This window comes from Diorhabda carinulata, chromosome 12 (assembly GCF_026250575.1).
Source record: "Diorhabda carinulata isolate Delta chromosome 12, icDioCari1.1, whole genome shotgun sequence".
NCBI classification, from domain to species: Eukaryota; Metazoa; Arthropoda; class Insecta; order Coleoptera; family Chrysomelidae; genus Diorhabda; species Diorhabda carinulata.
Genome location: NC_079471.1, coordinates 1,529,028 through 1,550,658, shown reverse-complemented (window position 1 = coordinate 1,550,658; position 21,631 = coordinate 1,529,028). Strand labels below are relative to the sequence as shown.

At 33.1% G+C, this 21,631-nt stretch overlaps 1 protein-coding gene across 7 annotated transcripts in view; it reads right to left on the bottom strand.

The window, feature by feature from the left end:
• The window catches only part of LOC130900228 (beta-1,4-galactosyltransferase galt-1), a 35,008-nt gene extending 13,778 nt beyond the window's left edge, over window positions 1-21,230 (bottom strand). The window contains exons 1-5 of one of the 7 annotated variants that reach the window (XM_057810719.1): window positions 20,894-21,230; window positions 14,490-14,613; window positions 9,447-9,681; window positions 5,781-5,912; window positions 3,357-3,439 (exon numbers count right to left, since the gene is read on the bottom strand). In XM_057810719.1, the coding sequence (XP_057666702.1) occupies window positions 3,357-3,439; window positions 5,781-5,912; window positions 9,447-9,671 (440 nt within the window). In that variant the 5' untranslated portion in view covers window positions 9,672-9,681; window positions 14,490-14,613; window positions 20,894-21,230. Of the gene's footprint in view, window positions 1-3,356; window positions 3,440-5,780; window positions 5,913-9,446; window positions 9,682-10,226; window positions 10,309-10,659; window positions 11,107-14,489; window positions 14,614-20,893 lie in introns of those variants that run through there. The other 6 variants (XM_057810720.1, XM_057810722.1, XM_057810721.1 and 3 more) reach the window with 6 other exon arrangements.
• Window positions 21,231-21,631: the final 401 nt, after the last annotated feature.

Genomic DNA, 21,631 nt, shown 5'->3' with positions numbered 1-21,631 from the left:
TCACAAATCGTGCTAGAATGAAGAAAAAATGAAAAAATTGATCCTTTCGGTTGAAATTAACTAATTTTGGCATTTTTACCCCCAAAAATTTGATGAATCGTTAAGAGGGAATGTAAAATTTATTTGGGAAGCTCTGTATACACTTTCTGTTGAAATTACATTCACAAATCGTGTTAGAATGAAGAAAAAATGAAAAAATTGATCCTTTCGGTTGAAATTAACTCATTTTGGCATTTTTACCCCCAAAAATTTGATGAATCGTTAAGAGGGAATGTAAAATTTATTTGGGAAGCTCTGTATACACTTTCTGTTGAAATTACATTCACAAATCGTGTTAGAATGAAGAAAAAATGAAAAAATTGATCCTTTCGGTTGAAATTAACTAATTTTGGCATTTTTACCCCCAAAAATTTGATGAATCGTTAAGAAGGAATGTAAAGTTTATTTGGGACGCACTGTATACACTTTCTGTTGAAATTACATTCACAAATCGTGTTAGAGTGAAGAAAAAAATGAAAAATTGTTATAAAAATTGATCCCCTCTATTGCAAATGACTCATTTTTGCATTTTTCGTCCCCAAAATTTTCTAATTCGTAAAGAGGGAGTGCAAGATTCACTTGGGACGCACTGTATATACTTTCTGTTAAATTTACAATTACAAAGCGTGGTTTTGGGTGTTATAATGATGGAAGGAGTTGAAAATTATTATAAAAATTCATTTTCTACTCATTTTTGGCTATTTTTGTCCCCGAATTCGATAAATCGTGATTGTATTGTAAATTCGGTTAATTTTTCTAATGAAACAACTTAACCTTCGAAAATAATCAACATCGCAGTTATGTCATTCGTTATTTCAGAAATTGTTTTAGGGAATGTTACATCGTTTGATATGAATTTAATTAAATTTCAGCTAGTGGAGCAGACATTATTCAACCCCCGTCACATCTGGAACATTCTAATAACTTCCGCGTACCACTAATGCCAGGGACGTACGGGGGGTCGGAGATAGTGTCAAAAAAATTTTTTTACACGCAGTATAAAAGCGAAAATCATTGAATTCGTCGGTCACGTTTACAATTATGTATAGAGTGTCTCATTTCCATATATTTTTTTTTGTAATTTCTGGAGAAAGTATATACAGGGCGTACCAAGTAGATTTTGCATTCCCTCATCGCGATTTTTCAAATTTTCGGGACAAAAATAGCTAAAATGAGTGGATTTTAATCTAGGGGATCGATTTTTATAATCATTTTTCATCTATTTCATTTTTGTAACATCCCTATTCACGCTCTGTGTTCGTGATTTCAATAGAAAGTTTATACTGGGAGTCCCAAGTAAATATTGCATTTCTTCATATCTATTTATCAAAGTTTGGAGATAAAAACCACGGTTTGTGATTGTAATTTCTGTAGAAATTATATACAGGGTGTCCAAAGGGAATTATGCATTCCCTCATTACGAATTATAGGGCAAAAATTGCCAAAATAGGGTGGATTTTATCCTGGAAAATCAATTTTTATCACAATTTTCAACTTTTTCCAATTTTTCTGGTACCCAGGACCATGCTTTGTATTCGTAATATTGATAAAAAGTATATACAGAGCGTCCCAAGTAAATTTTACATTCCCTCTTAACGATTCATCAAATTATTGGGGGTAAAAATGCCAAAATGATTTAATTTCAACTGAAAGGATCAATTTTTTTATTTTTTTCTCCATTCTAGCACGATTTGTGAATGTAATGTCAACAGAAAGTGTATACAGTGCGTCCCAAATAAATTTTACATTCCCTCTTAACGATTCATCAAATTTTTGGGGGTAAAAATGCCAAAATGAGTTAATTTCAACCGAAAGGATCAATTTTTTCATTTTTTTCTTCATTCTAGCACGATTTGTGAATGTAATTTCAGCTGAAAGTGTATACAGAGCGTCCCAAGTAAATTTTACATTCCCTCTTAACGATTCATCAAATTTTTGGGGGTAAAAATGCCAAAATGAGTTAATTTCAACCGAAAGGATCAATTTTTTCATTTTTTTCTTCATTCTAGCACGATTTGTGAATGTAATTTCAGCTGAAAGTGTATACAGAGCTTCCCAAATAAATTTTACATTCCCTCTTAACGATTCATCAAATTTTTGGGGGTAAAAATGCCAAAATGAGTCAATTTCAACCTAAGAGATCAATGTTTATAACAATTTTCAATTTTTTCCATAATTCTAGCACCCAGAAGCACGCTACGAGTTCGCAATTTCCATAGAAAGTATATACAGGGTATCCCAAGGAAATTTCACATCCGATCAACACCAGCATGTCGATATCTTTTTTCATTTTCGAGATATATCAAGAAATACGTAAAGTTTTGAAATGAAAAAGCCCAAAATTCGTTGAAAACTTCATATAATATATAAAAATCCATTTAATTAGAAAAATTTCTGAAAATTCAATTTGGTAACCTGCATAATTCACATAAATAATTCTTCAATCATACCTCACAATTTCGTTAAACTCAAATTTAATAAATTTTGAAAATAAACCGATTATTTTCCATTATAACGATTTATCGTAGAAAAAATAGTGTACGCAACTCGCATTTAATGACTATCAACAATCTCGTACCTCGCTGTAGAAGATGGATCAAGGGCAAACACCTGAGGCAAGAGAACGTCTCAAACTGCAACCCATGACGCTTCTATCAGTGCCCATAGTGTTGGAGGAATCTGCAGTGTCTAAAAGACATCAAGTCCAGCAGAAAATCGGCCCTAAGTGCTTCGAAACCAAGAGGATCAACCGAGAGTTGGATTGGAAGAAGATACAGCTACTGGAAAAGGTATCAGAAGCCGAACCACGACCAGAATTGGAAATCCCAAGAAGAATCAAGTTTCGTTAACCAAATTACCGTCTTCAGACACTGAAAAAGTGGAATAATCGTGGAAAACCACCAACGCGAAACACCTGGAAGTCATCCTAGACTATATCCAGACGTTTGAGGATTGGGTCGACTACATAGCGAAAAATAATGGCAAGAGGACGTCTCAATCGGCCCTAAGTGCTTCGAAACCAAGAGGATCAAGCGAGAGTTGGATTGGAAGAAGATTCGGAGGCTTCTGCTGCATTTTAGGCAAGACCACGACCAGAAATGAGAGCACCAAAAAGAATATGAAGAAAGGAATCATGAATTTAAGAGTCAGGATCTCGAGTAGGGCTCTAGAAAGTGTTTAAGATACCGCCACAGATTTTTCTCATCTGGAGAACGCTTCAACGTATTTTTTAGAAGATTATCCTGGAAGGGAAAGGGTTAAATACGAATACATATATATTTTATAATCTATATTAGGAATATTTTGTTTTGACTCACCTTGTATTGCTAATATTTTGCCAGGCACCTTCGTTCAGCGTCGTATTTTCCGGAAACGGAGGTAACAGATTTTCGGAAATAACCTATAAATATTAATTAGTTCAAAATATTCCAACTGGAAAGCGGTTTTACGAATAAATTAGAAAAAAAAAAAATGAAAATAAAAGAAATACGTGGTTTCAATATGGTCGAATATATATTTTTCTTTATGGCGCATAACTAAATAATAAATTAATAAAATTGTAAAATAAACTTTAATAAAAATGGATGATATTAGAAATTAGTTTCGGAAAATTCGCAAGTCGACTGATTTACGAGATATGTGGCAACATAGCATCGATCCGTGATCTGTTTTTGGGTTATTTTTACTAGGCGAATGATATTTTGATGTACCTGGCGGGAAACAAAAATTATTAAAAAAAAATGGCCCTAGAAATTATTTTCAAACTTTTATGTCAAAATATGAAGTTGAAAAAGCGAAATTTCCAAAATTTTCACAATTTAACGACACTTTTTATACGATAAAATGATTATACAACTAAATCTGCGCATTTTTTATTCCACAAGTTTTCGTCTATCTTTTGAAATAAAAACTAGGGGAGAGTGGGAAAATTTTTATGAAAAAAAAAGCCTGTAAGTCCGGTTCTGCTTAACCGATTTTTATAAATTTCCATATATTTTGTATTGCTGAATAATAAATTTTCCAAAAAACGTCAAGTTTACAAAAATCAGTTAAGCAGAACCGGACTTACAAGTTTTTTTATATAACAAAGTTCTCACTCTCCCCTACCTCTTATACGAAGAGATAGACGAAAACTTGTAGAATAAAAAATACGCAGAATTTAGTAAAGAATTCGATTATCGTATACAAAGTGTCACTTGATTGGATAAATTGTTGAAAAATTACTTTTTCAATTAAATATTTTTAAATACGCCTTGTAGTAGTGGCCGTTTTTATTTGTCCACCCGGTAGATTTTATAGCGATAAATTTCGATTTTTAGGTTCTTCTTTAACTAACGTGGGATCCAAAAATTATCAAAAAATGGCCCTAGAAATTATTTTTGAAAATTTTATGTCAAAATATGAAGTTGAAAAAGCGAAATTTCCAAAATTTTCACAATTTAACGACACTTTTTATACGATAAAATAATTAAACAACTAAAACTGCGCATTTTTCATTCCACAAGTTTTCGTCTATCTTTTGAAATAAAAACTGGGGGAGAGTGGGAAAATTTTTATGAAAAAAAAAGCCTGTAAGTCCGGTTCTGCTTAACCGATTTTTATAAATTTCCATATATTTAGTATTACTGAATAATAAATTTTCCAAAAAACGTCAAGTTTATAAAAATCAGTTAAGCAGAACCGGACTTACAAGTTTTTTTATATAACAAAGTTCTCACTCTCCCCTACCTCTTATACGAAGAGATAGACGAAAACTTGTAGAATAAAAAATACGCAGAATTTAGTAAAGAATTCGATTATCGTATACAAAGTGTCACTTGATTGGATTAATTGTCGAAAAATTAGTTTTTCAATTAAATATTTTTAAATACGCCTTGTAGTAGTGGCCGTTTTTATTTGTCCACCCGGTAGATTTTACAGCGATAAATTTCGATTTTTAGGTTCTTCTTTAACTAACGTGGGCTCCAAAAATTATCAAAAAATGGCGCTAGAAATTATTTTCAAAATTTTATGTCAATCACTAGAAGATATATTTGAAAATATGAAGTTGAAAAAGCAAAATTTTCACAATTTAACGACACTTTTTATACGATAAAATGATTATACAACTAAATCTGCGCATTTTTTATTCTACAAGTTTTCGTCTATCTTTTGAAATAAAAACTGGGGGAGAGTGGGAAAATTTTTATGAAAAAAAAAGCCTGTAAGTCCGGTTCTGCTTAGTCGATTTTTATAAATTTCCATATATTTTGTATTGCTGAATAATAAATTTTCCAAAAAACGTCAAGTTTACAAAAATCGGTTAAGCAGAACCGGACTTACAAGTTTTTTTATATAACAAAGTTCTCACTCTCCCCTACCTCTTATACGAAGAGATAGACGAAAACTTGTGGAATAAAAAATACGCAGAATTTAGTAAAGAATTCGATTATCGTATACAAAGTATCACTTGATTGTATAAATTGTTGAAAAATTAGAAAAATATTTTTAAATACGCCTTCTAGTAGTGGCCGTTTTTATTTGTCCACCCGGTAGATTTTACAGCGATAAATTTCGATTTTCAGGCAAACTAAACCTCGACGATAGACACGACCAAATGTACATCAAGTTTTAAAACATTTTACAGCATTTTTTTTTCATTTTATTCCGCCCCACATATATCGAAAAAAAAAACCACAAACAACTCGAATAAAATAAAATTAAATAAATAAAAGATATAAATTTATCAAACACAAATTTACCTTCGACGACGAAGGGGCCGAATGTTCAATTACGGGGAGTGCAACTGGAGCGCGACCCCCGATGAGAAGCGCACCGAGGGTGTCGTCGTTCATCATCGCAGCCCCAACTCTTATTGATATGTAGTCCTCGCTCTAGAACAAACAACAAACCGATCGTGTTGACAACGCTCATCATTCAGCATTGTTTGTTTGCTTCGATCGATAATTTTTCAAAATTTCCAAAATAATACCGATTCGCGACGTAGCCGAACAGCCCCCGCAATTATTCGGTCTTCGCAGATCGTACGGTCTCGTCGAAACTTTGCCACCCGACATTTTACGGGCTAATATCTATATTCTACGCAATTAATCACGAAAAACATATAAAAAGGTAAATAAACGTCTTTATTTATATTTACATTTGTGAAAGTTGCGAAAATTTCAAATCGAAAGCTCGGAGTTTAATAGTTCCAAAGTAATTGCGTGAAATGGAATGACCCGCAACCTTTCTCGGGGCCTTGCTTCCAACCGAGATACAATATGAATGGGATATAACCGAAATGGAAAATATCTTTGAAAATATCGATCACCATTTCCAATTTTTCTTCGCATTCGGGCGATAAGGCCATAATGGATTCGAAAAATTCAACGGACCAAAGAACCGACTGACGTTGAGACTTTTATTGATTTTAGGTTTGTTCGTTCGTTTTTTATGACATTCAGTGTACGTCAAATGTTGGAGTAGAATAAACCACAGATCTTCACGCAATTACACACGATATTCGCAAAAAGTATCATCGAAGTGAAACTGTCAACTGTCAACGTCGAAGTTGTCTACTCCAGAACGTCCCGAAAGCGTTTTGTAGCACGGAACTGTCACTTTCGCTACACGGAACACTCGAAACGCAACTTTCGGTATGCGAATGGATACAGAACGAACAAGTTTGAGATGGCGTCGTCCAAAATAACTATTTGTTACACTTCGGATGAACTTTGAGTACAGTTTAGACAGATTTGTATCAACCAATGGACGATTTCGACGTAAATGTTTATAGTAATGATAGAATTTTATGATTTTATCCAAAAATAGCGATGTATATTAGTAAATTAACGCCCGTAGTGGACTTTAAATAAATGTAGGTTAAATTTGCATGTGAATAATCGATCTCTGGGGTTATTCATAGCTATTACTGAATTGGACCATTAAAATAATGTGTTCCAGGAATCCTGTATCCGTATTTCGTCAAGGGGATACAAGATCGATAAATTTTTATTGAGGTTATGTCCAACGGTCTTTTTTCAAATCTGGAACTTCACTGTCTCATTTTAAGATCTTTTTTTAGAGTATTCTATGTATCTATTTCCTTCTAATCTTTCTCTATAAAATCTTCTCTATTTCTCTTTGTTTTTTCTTTCGTTAATGTGTCCTAACCACTGCATTGGTGGTTTTTATAAGATTTATCATGTTTCTGGGTCATTTTTCAGTTAATAAAAGCAGCCAAGGGAATTAAAGGGATGTAGTCGTTTCGATTTTGGTCCTTTAAGGGATTTTGCTAATTTTTCGACCAAAAATAACAGTGCATATCGATATTTTTCCATAATAACACTTAAATTGAGCATGTAGTGTATATGCTTTGAAATTTTTAAGGTAAACGCTTAAAATATTCACCTTTCCATTGCGTACAACTTTGCGGGACATACTGTACATATAAATTGATCTCGTTCTTACCACACGGCGCAAAATTCATCGACAGAACTCGTTTAATATTTAATTATACGAGGGGAATACGTTTTAATCTCTAAACTCTAATTAAACAAGGTTTCCATTACAAACAACTTTGTGGGACATACTGTACATATAAATTGATCTCGTTCTTTCCACACGGCGCAAAATTCATCGACAGAACTCGTTTAATATTTAATTATACGAGGGGAATACGTTTTAATCTCTAAACTCTAATTAAACAAGGTTTCCATTACAAACAACTTTGTGGGACATACTGTACATATAAATTGATCTCGTTCTTTCCACACGGCGCAAAATTCATCGACAGAACTCGTTTAATATTTAATTATACGAGGGGAATACGTTTTAAACTATAAACTCTAATTAAAGAAGGTTTCCATTACAAATAACTTTGTGAGACATACTGTACATATAAATTGATCTCGTTCTTACCACACGGCGCAAAATTCATCGACAGAACTCGTTTAATATTTAATTATACGAGGGGAATACGTTTTAAACTCTAAACTCTAATTAAACAAGGTTTCCATTACAAATAACTTTGTGAGACATACTGTACATATAAATTGATCTCGTTCTTTCCACACGGCGCAAAATTCATCGACAGAACTCGTTTAATATTTAATTATACGAGGGGAATACGTTTTAAACTATAAACTCTAATTAAACAAGGTTTCCATTACAAACAACTTTGTGGGACATACTGTACATATAAATTGATCTCGTTCTTTCCACACGGCGCAAAATTCATCGACAGAACTCGTTTAATATTTAATTATACGAGGGGAATACGTTTTAAACTATAAACTCTAATTAAAGAAGGTTTCCATTACAAATAACTTTGTGAGACATACTGTACATATAAATTGATCTCGTTCTTACCACACGGCGCAAAATTCATCGACAGAACTCGTTTAATATTTAATTATACGAGGGGAATACGTTTTAAACTCTAAACTCTAATTAAACAAGGTTTCCATTACAAATAACTTTGTGAGACATACTGTACATATAAATTGATCTCGTTCTTTCCACACGGCGCAAAATTCATCGACAGAACTCGTTTAATATTTAATTATACGAGGGGAATACGTTTTAAACTATAAACTCTAATTAAACAAGGTTTCCATTACAAACAACTTTGTGGGACATACTGTACATATAAATTGATCTCGTTCTTACCACACGGCGCAAAATTCATCGACAGAACTCGTTTAATATTTAATTATACGAGGGGAATACGTTTTAATCTCTAAACTCTAATTAAACAAGGTTTCCATTACAAATAACTTTGTGGGACATACTGTACATATAAATTGATCTCGTTCTTACCACACGGCGCAAAATTCATCGACAGAACTCGTTTAATATTTAATTATACGAGGGGAATACGTTTTAATCTCTAAACTCTAATTAAACAAGGTTTCCATTACAAATAACTTTGTGGGACATACTGTACATATAAATTGATCTCGTTCTTACCACACGGCGCAAAATTCATCGACAGAACTCGTTTAATATTTAATTATACGAGGGGAATACGTTTTAATCTCTAAACTCTAATTAAACAAGGTTTCCATTACAAATAACTTTGTGGGACATACTGTACATATAAATTGATCTCGTTCTTACCACACGGCGCAAAATTCATCGACAGAACTCGTTTAATATTTAATTATACGAGGGGAATACCTTCATTTATCATCAGAAACCATCTAATATTTCGTAATACGAGGGGAATACGTTTTAAACTCTAAATAAAAAAGTTTATCGTTGTATGCAACGTGGTGTGGGACATACCGTACATGTAAATTTCAAACTTGTATCAAACAGATATTTCAATATATTATCGAAATATTTAAATTCATATTTTTAATCTAATCTACGAATAACAGCGTTGCCAATTCTCTAATATTGAAAATGAGAATTTTCGAACTTACCTCTTCGTAATCGGCCGATTTTTCTTGTTTATGTTGATAAGTTAACGAACCGTGTCTGACGACCACCCCCGTTGCGCGCCCCCTTTCGTCTATAAAAAAAATTTCCGTAAACACGATTATTCCGAAAACGCCGAAAAACATGACGACTATGAAAAAACTCAAACTCGCTCGCTGTCTGTTCCTGAAATTTACGTATTTCTTCTTTCCCCCGCTGCTCGCGCTCATTCTCAATAATCTGCAATATAAAACAACTTCATTCATTATAGTCAAAGCGGGGGAAGCGATATGTCAACACTCGCGGGACGTCATCTCGAAAACTGTGCGTTTTTTGAAGTCCCAGCTTCCCAAAAAACTTCTAATGAATTTAGTGAAGTGAAAGTGGCGAATTTTAGTGAAGTGAAATTGCGAGATTCATTCCAAGGTTTCCTTTTTCGAAGCCGGCTCTATAATATATTGTTTAGGGGGGGCTAAACTGAAGAAACATCACTTTGGTAGACGCCCAAAGTCGAAATTATCACAGTTAGTTAGTCTCGAAAACGAAAAATGGTAAAAACATTATTTCCCCATTTTGAGATGAATATTAAAAGAAATATTTACACGCGACTCGCTGTCGCATGGAAATTACGAACTCGTCCACCACATGGACCGTAAAATCGGTCCTGTTCGGTTAAAACAGAGTCTAAAATTCGTTTTTTTCCACTTTTCTTCATTCACGTATTTTGATTTACGTTTTTTTAGTATTTAGTATTCGATCTAACGGTATATAAATTTAATTTCTACCTTAATCGGTACTCACAATAATTGAACGTCGACTTTTCGTCACCTACATTCACACCTTCGAATTATAAATGATACTGAATGCGATAAAATCAATGTGATATCAGTATACAATAAAAAAAATGATAAGAAACTACTACTCTGGATGTAACAGTACTCAATTAATATTTTTTTGTATTAGTTTAAAAGGTTAATTCCGTTAAATTAATTCCTACGGTTTAACTGATAAACAATAAAGAATTTACAATGTTTCGAGTCGGTTTAAATAACCGACAGAGTTGTCAGATTTCGTTACATTTCGTAACAAGCGTTTTTTTCAAATTTTATCGTCGATGAATGAATGTACATTACATCCGAGAAATTTTGGTTGATAATATGTAGTTTGAAAGCCAAAAATAAATAAATATATCAGTCGAAATAGAAAGCTGTAACTTACAAACAAATCCTAAATTTTCTTCGTCGTTTTCGATATCATATTTCCAGTAAAACTGACACGTATGTCGAAAACGTCAAACTAGAATCAAATTAATAGACATTTATCACTTATTCTTCTTTTTTTTTATATTCCATCGAACTGAGCAATCAAACGAATTGTCAAAATCACCTGATGCGTATGTAATAATGGCCGACGCGGAAGCTATTCCGATATTTAACGCTTATTCTTCTTTTTTATATATCTAAGAGCAATATAACGAAATGTCAAAATCAGGTGTGTGCTTTGTGAAGATATTTATTGGGTTTTGGACGGAATTATTGCTTATTAAGAGTTGCTATGCCACCATACTGTTAATTACATTGTTTAATACATTCGTGGATGGTTTGCAAAGCGAATTCTTCGTCCTCCTACCTGGAATTTAATTTAGTGTTGCGAACGATTTCGCCGGTGTAGTTTTATTTGTTTCGAATCGAATTTGCATATATGCGAACGTCGAGTCGGTTGCCGTTTAATTAAAGTTGAGTGCATCGCATCAGATGAAGCAACAAAACAATCGAAAACACGCCGAACACGTGGGGGCATAATCGTAGAGATTCGTGGTTTTTTGTGTTTTTCGTTCGAGCTCGTAGAACTGAGTAGATCGAAATGATGAAACTTTATGGTTAACAATTTATTCAATGGTACCTTCGAATTTGATTGTCTTTCAGTTTTATGCGTCAATTGATACCGTGTGTTACAAAAATTTGAGGTTTTTCGTAATTTTCTCCGATTTTTTTGCTTTTTCATTATTTTTTCCCAAAATTTTTACCAGAATCTTCGATAATAATTTCAAGCATTCTTTAGCGATGATCTTTTTATGGTCTTTGAATCAAGTTTGGGATTTGTAGAATACAAAAAATGCCAAAAAAAGATAGAACGGTTAAATGGGCAGATTTTGAAAAAAAAAAAAGATTAAATCACTCCGAAATGCAGTCCTCTTGTAGATTCTGCGATGTTTTCGACTCCATTTCGTGATAGTTCTCGATGGAAATATGTCTTCTTCGTGATTCAAGATGTATAAGTCACTAATCTCGGACAATATTCCACCAAAAGTCTTATAAACATCGCCGATTAATGGAAAATCGCGTGGCACTTCGTCTGGTTGATTCTTGGACGTTCTTGGCTCCATTTCGTGATGGTTCTCGATGGAAGATTGTCTCCTTCGTGATTCATGATGTATAAGTGACTAATCTCGCACAATATTCCACCAAAAGTCTTATAAAGATCGTCGATTAATGGAAAATCGCGTGGCACTTCGTCTGGTTAATTCTTCGATGTTTTCGACTCCATTTCGTGATAGTTCTCGATGGAAATATGTCTTCTTCGTGATTCAAGATGTATAAGTCACTAATCTCGGACAATATTCCACCAAAAGTCTTATAAACATCGCCGATTAATGGAAAATCGCGTGGCACTTCGTCTGGTTGATTCTTGGACGTTCTTTGCTCCATTTCGTGATGGTTCTCGATGGAAGATTGTCTCCTTCGTGATTCATGATGTATAAGTCACTAATCTCGCACAATATTCCACCAAAAGTCTTATAAAGATTGTCGATTAATGGAAAATCGCGTGGCACTTCGTCTGGTTAATTCTTCGATGTTTTCGACTCCACTTCGTGATGGTTCTCGATGGAAGATTGTCTCCTTCGTGATTCATGATGTATAAGTGACTAATCTCGCACAATATTCCACCAAAAGTCTTATAAAGATCGTCGATTAATGGAAAATCGCGTGGCACTTCGTCTGGTTAATTCTTCGATGTTTTTGACTCCACTTCGTGATGGTTCTCGATGGAAGATTGTCTCCTTCGTGATTCATGATGTATAAGTGACTAATCTCGCACAATATTCTACCAAAAGTCTCATAAAGATCGTCGATTAATGGAAAATCGCGTGGCACTTCGTCTGGTTAATTCTTCGATGTTTTTGACTCCACTTCGTGATGGTTCTCGATGGAAGATTGTCTCCTTCGTGATTCATGATGTATAAGTGACTAATCTCGCACAATATTCTACCAAAAGTCTCATAAAGATCGTCGATTAATGGAAAATCGCGTGGCACTTCGTCTGGTTAATTCTTCGATGTTTTTGACTCCACTTCGTGATGGTTCTCGATGGAAGATTGTCTCCTTCGTGATTCATGATGTATAAGTGACTAATCTCGCACAATATTCTACCAAAAGTCTCATAAAGATCGTCGATTAATGGAAAATCGCGTGGCACTTCGTCTGGTTAATTCTTCGATGTTTTTGACTCCACTTCGTGATGGTTTTCGATGGAAGATTGTCTCCTTCGTGATTCATGATGTATAAGTGACTAATCTCGCACAATATTCTACCAAAAGTCTCATAAAGATCGTCGATTAATGGAAAATCGCGTGGCACTTCGTCTGGTTAATTCTTCGATGTTTTTGACTCCACTTCGTGATGGTTCTCGATGGAAGATTGTCTCCTTCGTGATTCATGATGTATAAGTGACTAATCTCGCACAATATTCCACCAAAAGTCTTATAAAGATCGTCGATTAATGGAAAATCGCGTGGCACTTCGTCTGGTTAATTCTTCGATGTTTTTGACTCCACTTCGTGATGGTTTTCGATGGAAGATTGTCTCCTTCGTGATTCATGATGTATAAGTGACTAATCTCGCACAATATTCTACCAAAAGTCTCATAAAGATCGTCGATTAATGGAAAATCGCGTGGCACTTCGTCTGGTTAATTCTTCGATGTTTTTGACTCCACTTCGTGATGGTTTTCGATGGAAGATTGTCTCCTTCGTGATTCATGATGTATAAGTGACTAATCTCGCACAATATTCTACCAAAAGTCTCATAAAGATCGTCGATTAATGGAAAATCGCGTGGCACTTCGTCTGGTTAATTCTTCGATGTTTTTGACTCCACTTCGTGATGGTTCTCGATGGAAGATTGTCTCCTTCGTGATTCATGATGTATAAGTGACTAATCTCGCACAATATTCCACCAAAAGTCTTATAAAGATCGTCGATTAATGGAAAATCGCGTGGCACTTCGTCTGGTTAATTCTTCGATGTTTTTGACTCCACTTCGTGATGGTTCTCGATGGAAGATTGTCTCCTTCGTGATTCATGATGTATAAGTGACTAATCTCGCACAATATTCCACCAAAAGTCTTATAAAGATCGTCGATTAATGGAAAATCGCGTGGCACTTCGTCTGGTTAATTCTTCGATGTTTTTGACTCCACTTCGTGATGGTTTTCGATGGAAGATTGTCTCCTTCGTGATTCATGATGTATAAGTCACTAATCTCGCACAATATTCCACCAAAAGTCTCATAAAGATCGTCGATTAATGGAAAATCGCGTGGCACTTCGTCTGGTTAATTCTTCGATGTTTTTGACTCCACTTCGTGATGGTTCTCGATGGAAGATTGTCTCCTTCGTGATTCATGATGTATAAGTGACTAATCTCGCACAATATTCCACCAAAAGTCTTATAAAGATCGTCGATTAATGGAAAATCGCGTGGCACTTCGTCTGGTTGATTCTTCGACGTTCTTGGCTCCATTTCGTGATGGTTCTCGATGGATATCGATTTTTTATAAAAATCAACTGATATTCGGCGCGATTTGCACAAATTGCTGCGTCTCGCCATACAGGGTGATCGACTTTTGCGTTACCTATTACGAAACTACCGTCATTCGGTAAATTTTTTTTTGAATCGAGATTCTTTCGAAACAACAAAAATATTTGCTAATAACTCGATTTCACAAATTGCTAGAAATGGGAAAATATACGTAAATTAGCGAACTTACTTTTTTTTCAACTTAAAGCTAGCCGTAATTGAATTTCTTGAGCTTTTTAGTTTGAATGCGATTTATTGCGTGAAGTGAGTGCAGTACTCGGCAGTTTTTCCATCCTGTATGACATTTATTGGACCTGCAACGAAAATTCCTAGGTACTGAATTTGAAACATTTATTTGTTAAAACAATTATAGCGATTAAACTAATTGAATCTCCGTTTTTTTTCCTAATTCCGTTTCAATAATTTATATAATGCAATACGTCGATGATCTTTCGATCTATTTCCTAAATATTGCGATGTCTGTCCTATTGGGTTGTTCTGATGATAACCAAAAACATCGAAACCGGTCCGCGGTTATAAAATATCGAATAATTAACAAGGAAAATAATTGATCGGCTCGTTTTTAGGTCTCTTTTGAATAAAAATCGGATTCTAAGCGAATTTCGGTAAATTATAGCGATTAAACTAATTGAATATCCGTTTTTTCGGTCACAAATCATCTGTAGCACGTTTTCGTATAAACAGAGTATCCCGCAGAAGCCCAAAATATGACAATTCGACGTTTCGACCTATTTCCGTTTAGGTCTTTTTCATAATTGAACAATTTTTGATTTTTTTTTCGTAATTCCGTTTCAATAATTTGTATAATGCAATACGTCGATGATCTTTCGATCTATTTTATAAATATCGCGATGTCTGTCCTATTGGGTTGTTCTGATGATAACCAAAAACATCGAAACCGGTCCGGGGTCATAAGATATCGAATAATTAACAAGGAAAATAATTGATCGGCTCGTTTTTAGGTCTCTTTTGAATAAAAATCGGATTCTAAGCGAATTTCGGTAAATTATAGCGATTAAACTAATTGAATATCCGTTTTTTCGGTCACAAATCATCTGTAGCACGTTTTCGTATAAACAGAGTATCCCGCAGAAGCCCAAAATATGACAATTCGACGTTTCGACCTATTTCCGTTTAGGTCTTTTTCATAATTGAACAATTTTTCATTTTTTTTTTCGTAATTCCGTTTCAATAATTAGTATAATGCAATACGTCGATGATCTTTCGATCTATTTCCTAAATATTGCGATGTCTGTCCTATTGGGTTGTTCTGATGATAACCAAAAACATCGAAACCGGTCCGGGGTTATAAGATATCGAATAATTAACAAGGAAAATAATTTATCGGCTCGTTTTTAGGTCTCTTTTGAATAAAAATCGGATTCTAAGCGAATTTCGACCTATTTCGGTCTTTATTAATGCCAAATTATATTCTGATAATTCCGAAACTGTTTAAAAACTAATTTTAATTTAAAAGAGACCTAAAATCTGATTTAACGGTTTGTTTTGCTACCCTTGTCACGTACATTCTCCGACGTCACGTACGCTTTGAATATAGAGTCAGGCAAAATTATGCTTGCGCATATTTATACTAATTGTGTGCATTTGGGACCTTTTTAAATGGAATACATAACAAGCAAACAACGAAATCACGATAAAGGGAAGTTCGAATCTATTGGGACGTAAAAACGCCCGCCATTTATAGAATTTTCCGGCTCGGGGTGGCGATCTATTAAATTTAACGATATTAACAAAGCTTTTAACCGTGTACGACACCCCAATCGCCCGTAAGATTAAAAAGAATCGGAGATGACGCCGATAGAACTCGAAGCAGTAGTAAACGAGGAAAAGTTACGGGAATATTATCCCGAAAACGATTCGTACGTTTGATTTCGTAAATATTGAACGAACCGTCGTATTTCCTAATTTGAGTTACCGGTAAAACGAAGTTTATCCTTGAGAATATCCCCGAGGACGCACTACGAAAAGGGCGGTTTCTAGTAAGAGTTTTATCGCTTTTATTTCGAGGGTTGTATTTTCTGATTACTTTAAAATCGCTGGAGTAACATTTTATTCGGACGGGAATACAGAAACGGACGTCGACTCAATTTTTATATACGGGGGAGGATTCAAAATCGATCGGAAATTCGATTTTTGAACGGTTTTCTTTTATGGGGTGGATAAAATCCTGAAATATGATTTGGGTATTCGATTTTTCTACTAATTAATACGCGAAATCTTGTTTTCGCTTGTCTCGTATTCTTAACGTGTTCGTGAGTTCTTATTCGATTCTACCGCCTTGTTTGTCCAATGTATTAGTTTTTCTACCAACCCTCGTATCTTAGAGTAGCTGCGTTCACGCATAAAGCAATGGGTGAATAAGACACCATTTATTTAAACATATGTTACCAAAAAAAATTGAATGGCCACCAAGATATCCAGATTTTAATCCCTTATAATTCCGGTTCCACCGGAAATCGACTGTAACTTTGTTATTTTATATGGAACGCCCTGTATATTAATACATTTTTGAAATCTACGTAAAATTTTAGTAAACTTTTGTCTAAAAACATTTTTCGAAAAATGCATATTTTTTGAGTTATTAATTTTTTTGTAAAAAAATTTAACCCTTGCAGACTCTTATAAATTATTTTTTTACGTGGATACCCTTAAAGATATGAAAATGTTTTCTATTCGGTTGCTTTTAGCAAGGTCGGACGTATTTGAATCTATGTTGAAAACTTTTTCATTCCATACAGGGTGTGTATAAAAAGTGTTCGAAGTTCAACTTTATAAATATCAATTTTCTTTATTTTTTTAAATAGAATCGCCCGGTTTTTTCTATTTTAATGCAAAACTTTCTGTATATGGCAAATTACTTATAGTAAAATCATGAAAATTTCCACGTTTAGGTTTTTGGATACGATCTTATTAAGTAAAATATTCGGTTCTACCGGAAGTCGACTGTAGCTTTGTTATTTTATATAGAACACCCTGTATATTAATACATTTTTGAAATCTACGTTAAATTTTAGTATACTTTTGTCTAAAAACTTTTTTCGAAAAATGCATACTTTTTGAGTTATTAATTTTTTTGAAAAAAATTTGACAGTTGCAGACCCTTATAAATTATTTTTTTACGTGGATACCCTTAAAGATATGAAAATATTTTCTATTCGGTTGCTTTTAGCAAGGTCTGACGTATTTGAGACTGTGTTGAAAAATATTTCATTTTATACAGGGTGTGTATGAAACGTGTTCAAAGTTTAACTTCATAAATATCAAATTTCTTCTTGTTTTTTAAATAGAACCACCCGGTTTTTTCTATTTAAATGCATTCAGGGGTAAATATATGGATAACTATAAGGTTTAGGTATAGTAATTTGCCTTATTTTTTACCCCTGAATGCATTAAAATAGAAAAAACCGGGTGGTTTAATTAAAAAATTTGATATTAAACTTTGAACACTTTTTTTACACACCCTGTACAAAATGAATAATTTTTCAACATAGATTCAAATACGTCTGACCTTGCTTAAAGCAACCGAATAGAAAACATTTTCATATCTTTAAGGGTATCCACGTAAAAAAATAATTTATAAGGGTCTGCAAGGGTTAAATTTTTTTACAAAAAAATTAATAACTCAAAAAGTATGCATATGTCGAAAAAAGCTTTTAGACGAAAGTATACTAAAATTTTACGTAGATTTAGAAAATATATTAATATACAGGGTGTATCATTAAAAATAACAAAGTTACAGTTGGCTTCCGGTAGAACCGGAGTTTTGACTCGTCATGAGACACCCTGTATACATTAGTAAATAATAGGTGACATTTGGATAACCGAAATCTGGAAACTGATTATTTTATTCAATTATTTTATCTCTCGATCTCGAGTTTTGGCGAGTTTAGGCGGCAGGAGTGTTAATCATCCACACTCTCGATTTATTTAGTTGATCGCTGATACAAACGAATCATCCACACTCTCGTATTAGCGTTTACTCGTAGAATGTTCTAACCATTTTTTGAAAACATTCTATATATTTCATATTGAATTTATTACTTTTTCGGAAATATTTTTCTCGATTCTCAATAATTTTTCATAGTTTTCACCCGTTTCTACAATTTTCAACTGTTTAAAGTAACTTCCTAGCATTTCCACAGTTTTTAGTATTTTTTCTACATATTTCATACGAGTTTTAATGATTTTTCATTGTTTTTAACACTTTTCTACAATTTTTCTCAATTTACAACAATTTTCCAGTTTCAACTTGGTCTCGATGATTTTCCACAATTTTCCACAATTTCTACTTTTTCAAAGAATTTTTCTGCATATGTTATGAAAATCTTGACGATTTTCCACTGTTTCGAAAAAATTGTTCTACAATTTTTCACAGTTTTCTACAATTTCCATCTCTATATAAACTAATTTTCTTCACATTTCCAGTATTTCTTTGAAGATTTGCTACATATTTTATGAGTTTTAATGAATTTTCATTGTTTTCAGCACCTTTCTACAATTTTTCTCAATTTTCAACGATTTTCCAGTTTCAATTGTACACAATTTCAAACTGTTATTGGTCTAGATGATTTGGAAACTATTTTTTTTTTAGTTTTTACAATTTTCAATTGCCCCATAAACAGTTTCCAACAATTTCTTTACAGTTTTCCCTGTTTCTAACAGTTTACAACCATCATATCAATTTTTTGACTATTTTTTTATATTACAAATGTTTTTTATACAATTTAAAACTGTTTCAAGTGGTTTCTGATGATTTTCCAAAGTTTTCTAATATTTAAACTTTATTTTTATGATTTATTTACTGTTCCGGATAATTTTCTACATTTTCCAGCAATTTCCCTCGGTTTCCTACAGTTTCCAACGATTTACAACAATTTCCAACTATACCCAATAATGTCTTATATAATTTCTGTCCGTTTTCTATACAATTTGTGCCCCAAGTAATTTCCGACAGTTTTCCAGAGTTTCTCAACTTTCCAATTGTTTTTTCCACCATTTTTTTTATATATTCTATGTAACTTATAACGATTTTTCATTATTCCGGACATCTTTTCACAATTTTTCATAGTTTTCAACAATTTTCTAATGTTTCCGTAGTTTCCGGCGATTTTCCAGCATTTTCCCTCGGTTTCCCACAGTTTCCAACGATTTACAACAATTTCCAACTATACCCAATAATGTCTTATATAATTTCTGTCCGTTTTCTATACAATTTGTGCCTCAAGTAATTTCCGACAGTTTTCCAAAGTTTCTTAACTTTCCAATTGTTTTTTCCACCATTTTTTTTATATATTCTATGTAACTTATAACGATTTTTCATTATTCCGGACATCTTTTCACAATTTTTCATAGTTTTCAACAATTTTCTAATGTTTCCGTAGTTTCCGGCGATTTTCCAGCATTTTCCCTCCGTTTCCCACAGTTTCCAACGATTTACAACAATTTCCAACTATACCCAATAATGTCTTATATAATTTCTGTCCGTTTTCTATACAATTTGTGCCTCAAGTAATTTCCGACAGTTTTCCAAAGTTTCTTAACTTTCCAATTGTTTTTTCCACCATTTTTTTTATATATTCTATGTAACTTATAACGATTTTTCATTATTCCGGACATCTTTTCACAATTTTTCATAGTTTTCAACAATTTTCTAATGTTTCCGTAGTTTCCGGCGATTTTCCAGCATTTTCCCTCCGTTTCCCACAGTTTCCAACGATTTACAACAATTTCCAACTATACCCAATAATGTCCTATATAATTTCTGTCCGTTTTCTATACAATTTGTGCCCCAAGTAATTTCCGACAGTTTTCCAGAGTTTCTCAACTTTCCAATTATTTTTTCCACCATTTTTTTTATATATTCTATGTAACTTATAACGATTTTTCATTATTCCCGACATCTTTTCACAATTTTTCATAGTTTTCATTAATTTTCCACTGTTTCAATAGTTTCCCACGTTTTTCCAGGATTTTCTACAATTTCCAATTATTTTTTTTGCACACCTTCTTTACAATTTCCAACTGTTTCAAATTGCTTACATTCTAGTTAATATATTTCTTGTATATTGTGAACTGATGTGGTAATAAGCACATACAACCTTTCAGCAATGTTTAAAGCTTTTGAATATTATATACGTATAAAAAATTCCAGCTTCCCGGGACATTTTATGTGGCAACATCTAAACCCCACGAAAACGCATACAACATTACAATGAAAATAAATTAATAACCATATCTCTTTATATAAATACATAGATTTAGAAAACATAACCTCTATAGTAACCCAAATGTAGATAAATAACAATAAGGTAAGTAAAAAATAAGTCTAAAAAGAAACATTGTATCTAATTTAGTTTTAGAATTTTAAAACGAAGCAAATGTCCAATACAATAAATAAGGAATAAATCTTTTCAAAGTAAATAATAGAATAAATAATTGACCACATAATAGAGTATCCAAATCAAAAATTCCAGTTTCAATCTACTTGGGTTTGTAGTAATAAAAAAAGTGATAGAACGAATTTTCATTGAAAACAAAACGAAACTGACTCACCTCTATTGAAAAATATCAAAAAACCACCTTTCACGACACATTTTAACAAATATTCTCGTTATTTAAACGGATTCTATCCGAGGAAAACCCCACCGTACTCCATCTACAACAGCTGATGAAATGCAAATGCCAAAAAACACCGAATCCACCACATGTATAATCGGGTATAATCGGAAAATGAAATAAGACACTTTTATTTATCTTTTCAAGCTGTTAATTGATATAAAATTAAGTATTATCCAGATATTAATTATAAATTGTGATAATAGTATAATTTCCAATGGATATTTAATACTAATATACAATTTTGTAGATAGTTTTAGATATAAAATGATATAAAGAGACTGCGCTTTTATAGAGCATGCGCTCGTGAACTGGTTACAAAACTACCTTAGTCCGCAAATCGATGGAAGAGAATTTCCCCTATTCCGACCGTAATTAGATACAATGTATCCATTCAGAGGGTTATTTAATACCGGGTTTTTCATTATAAACTGACATTTTCAACATTATTACGAATATAAAGAAATAAAAATCAATATATTCACACTGAAAAGAAACAATATTATTTTTTGACATTTCAAGTCTACAATTTTGTTCAGAGAAGATATGGCAACATCTGATTGTACTCTCATACGTGTTTGATTCACTTTACAGGGTGTTACAATTATGTTTTCGAAGAATTTAAAAAAAAAAATTACCTCAATCGATTGGATCAATAGAAAATGAACCGTAAAC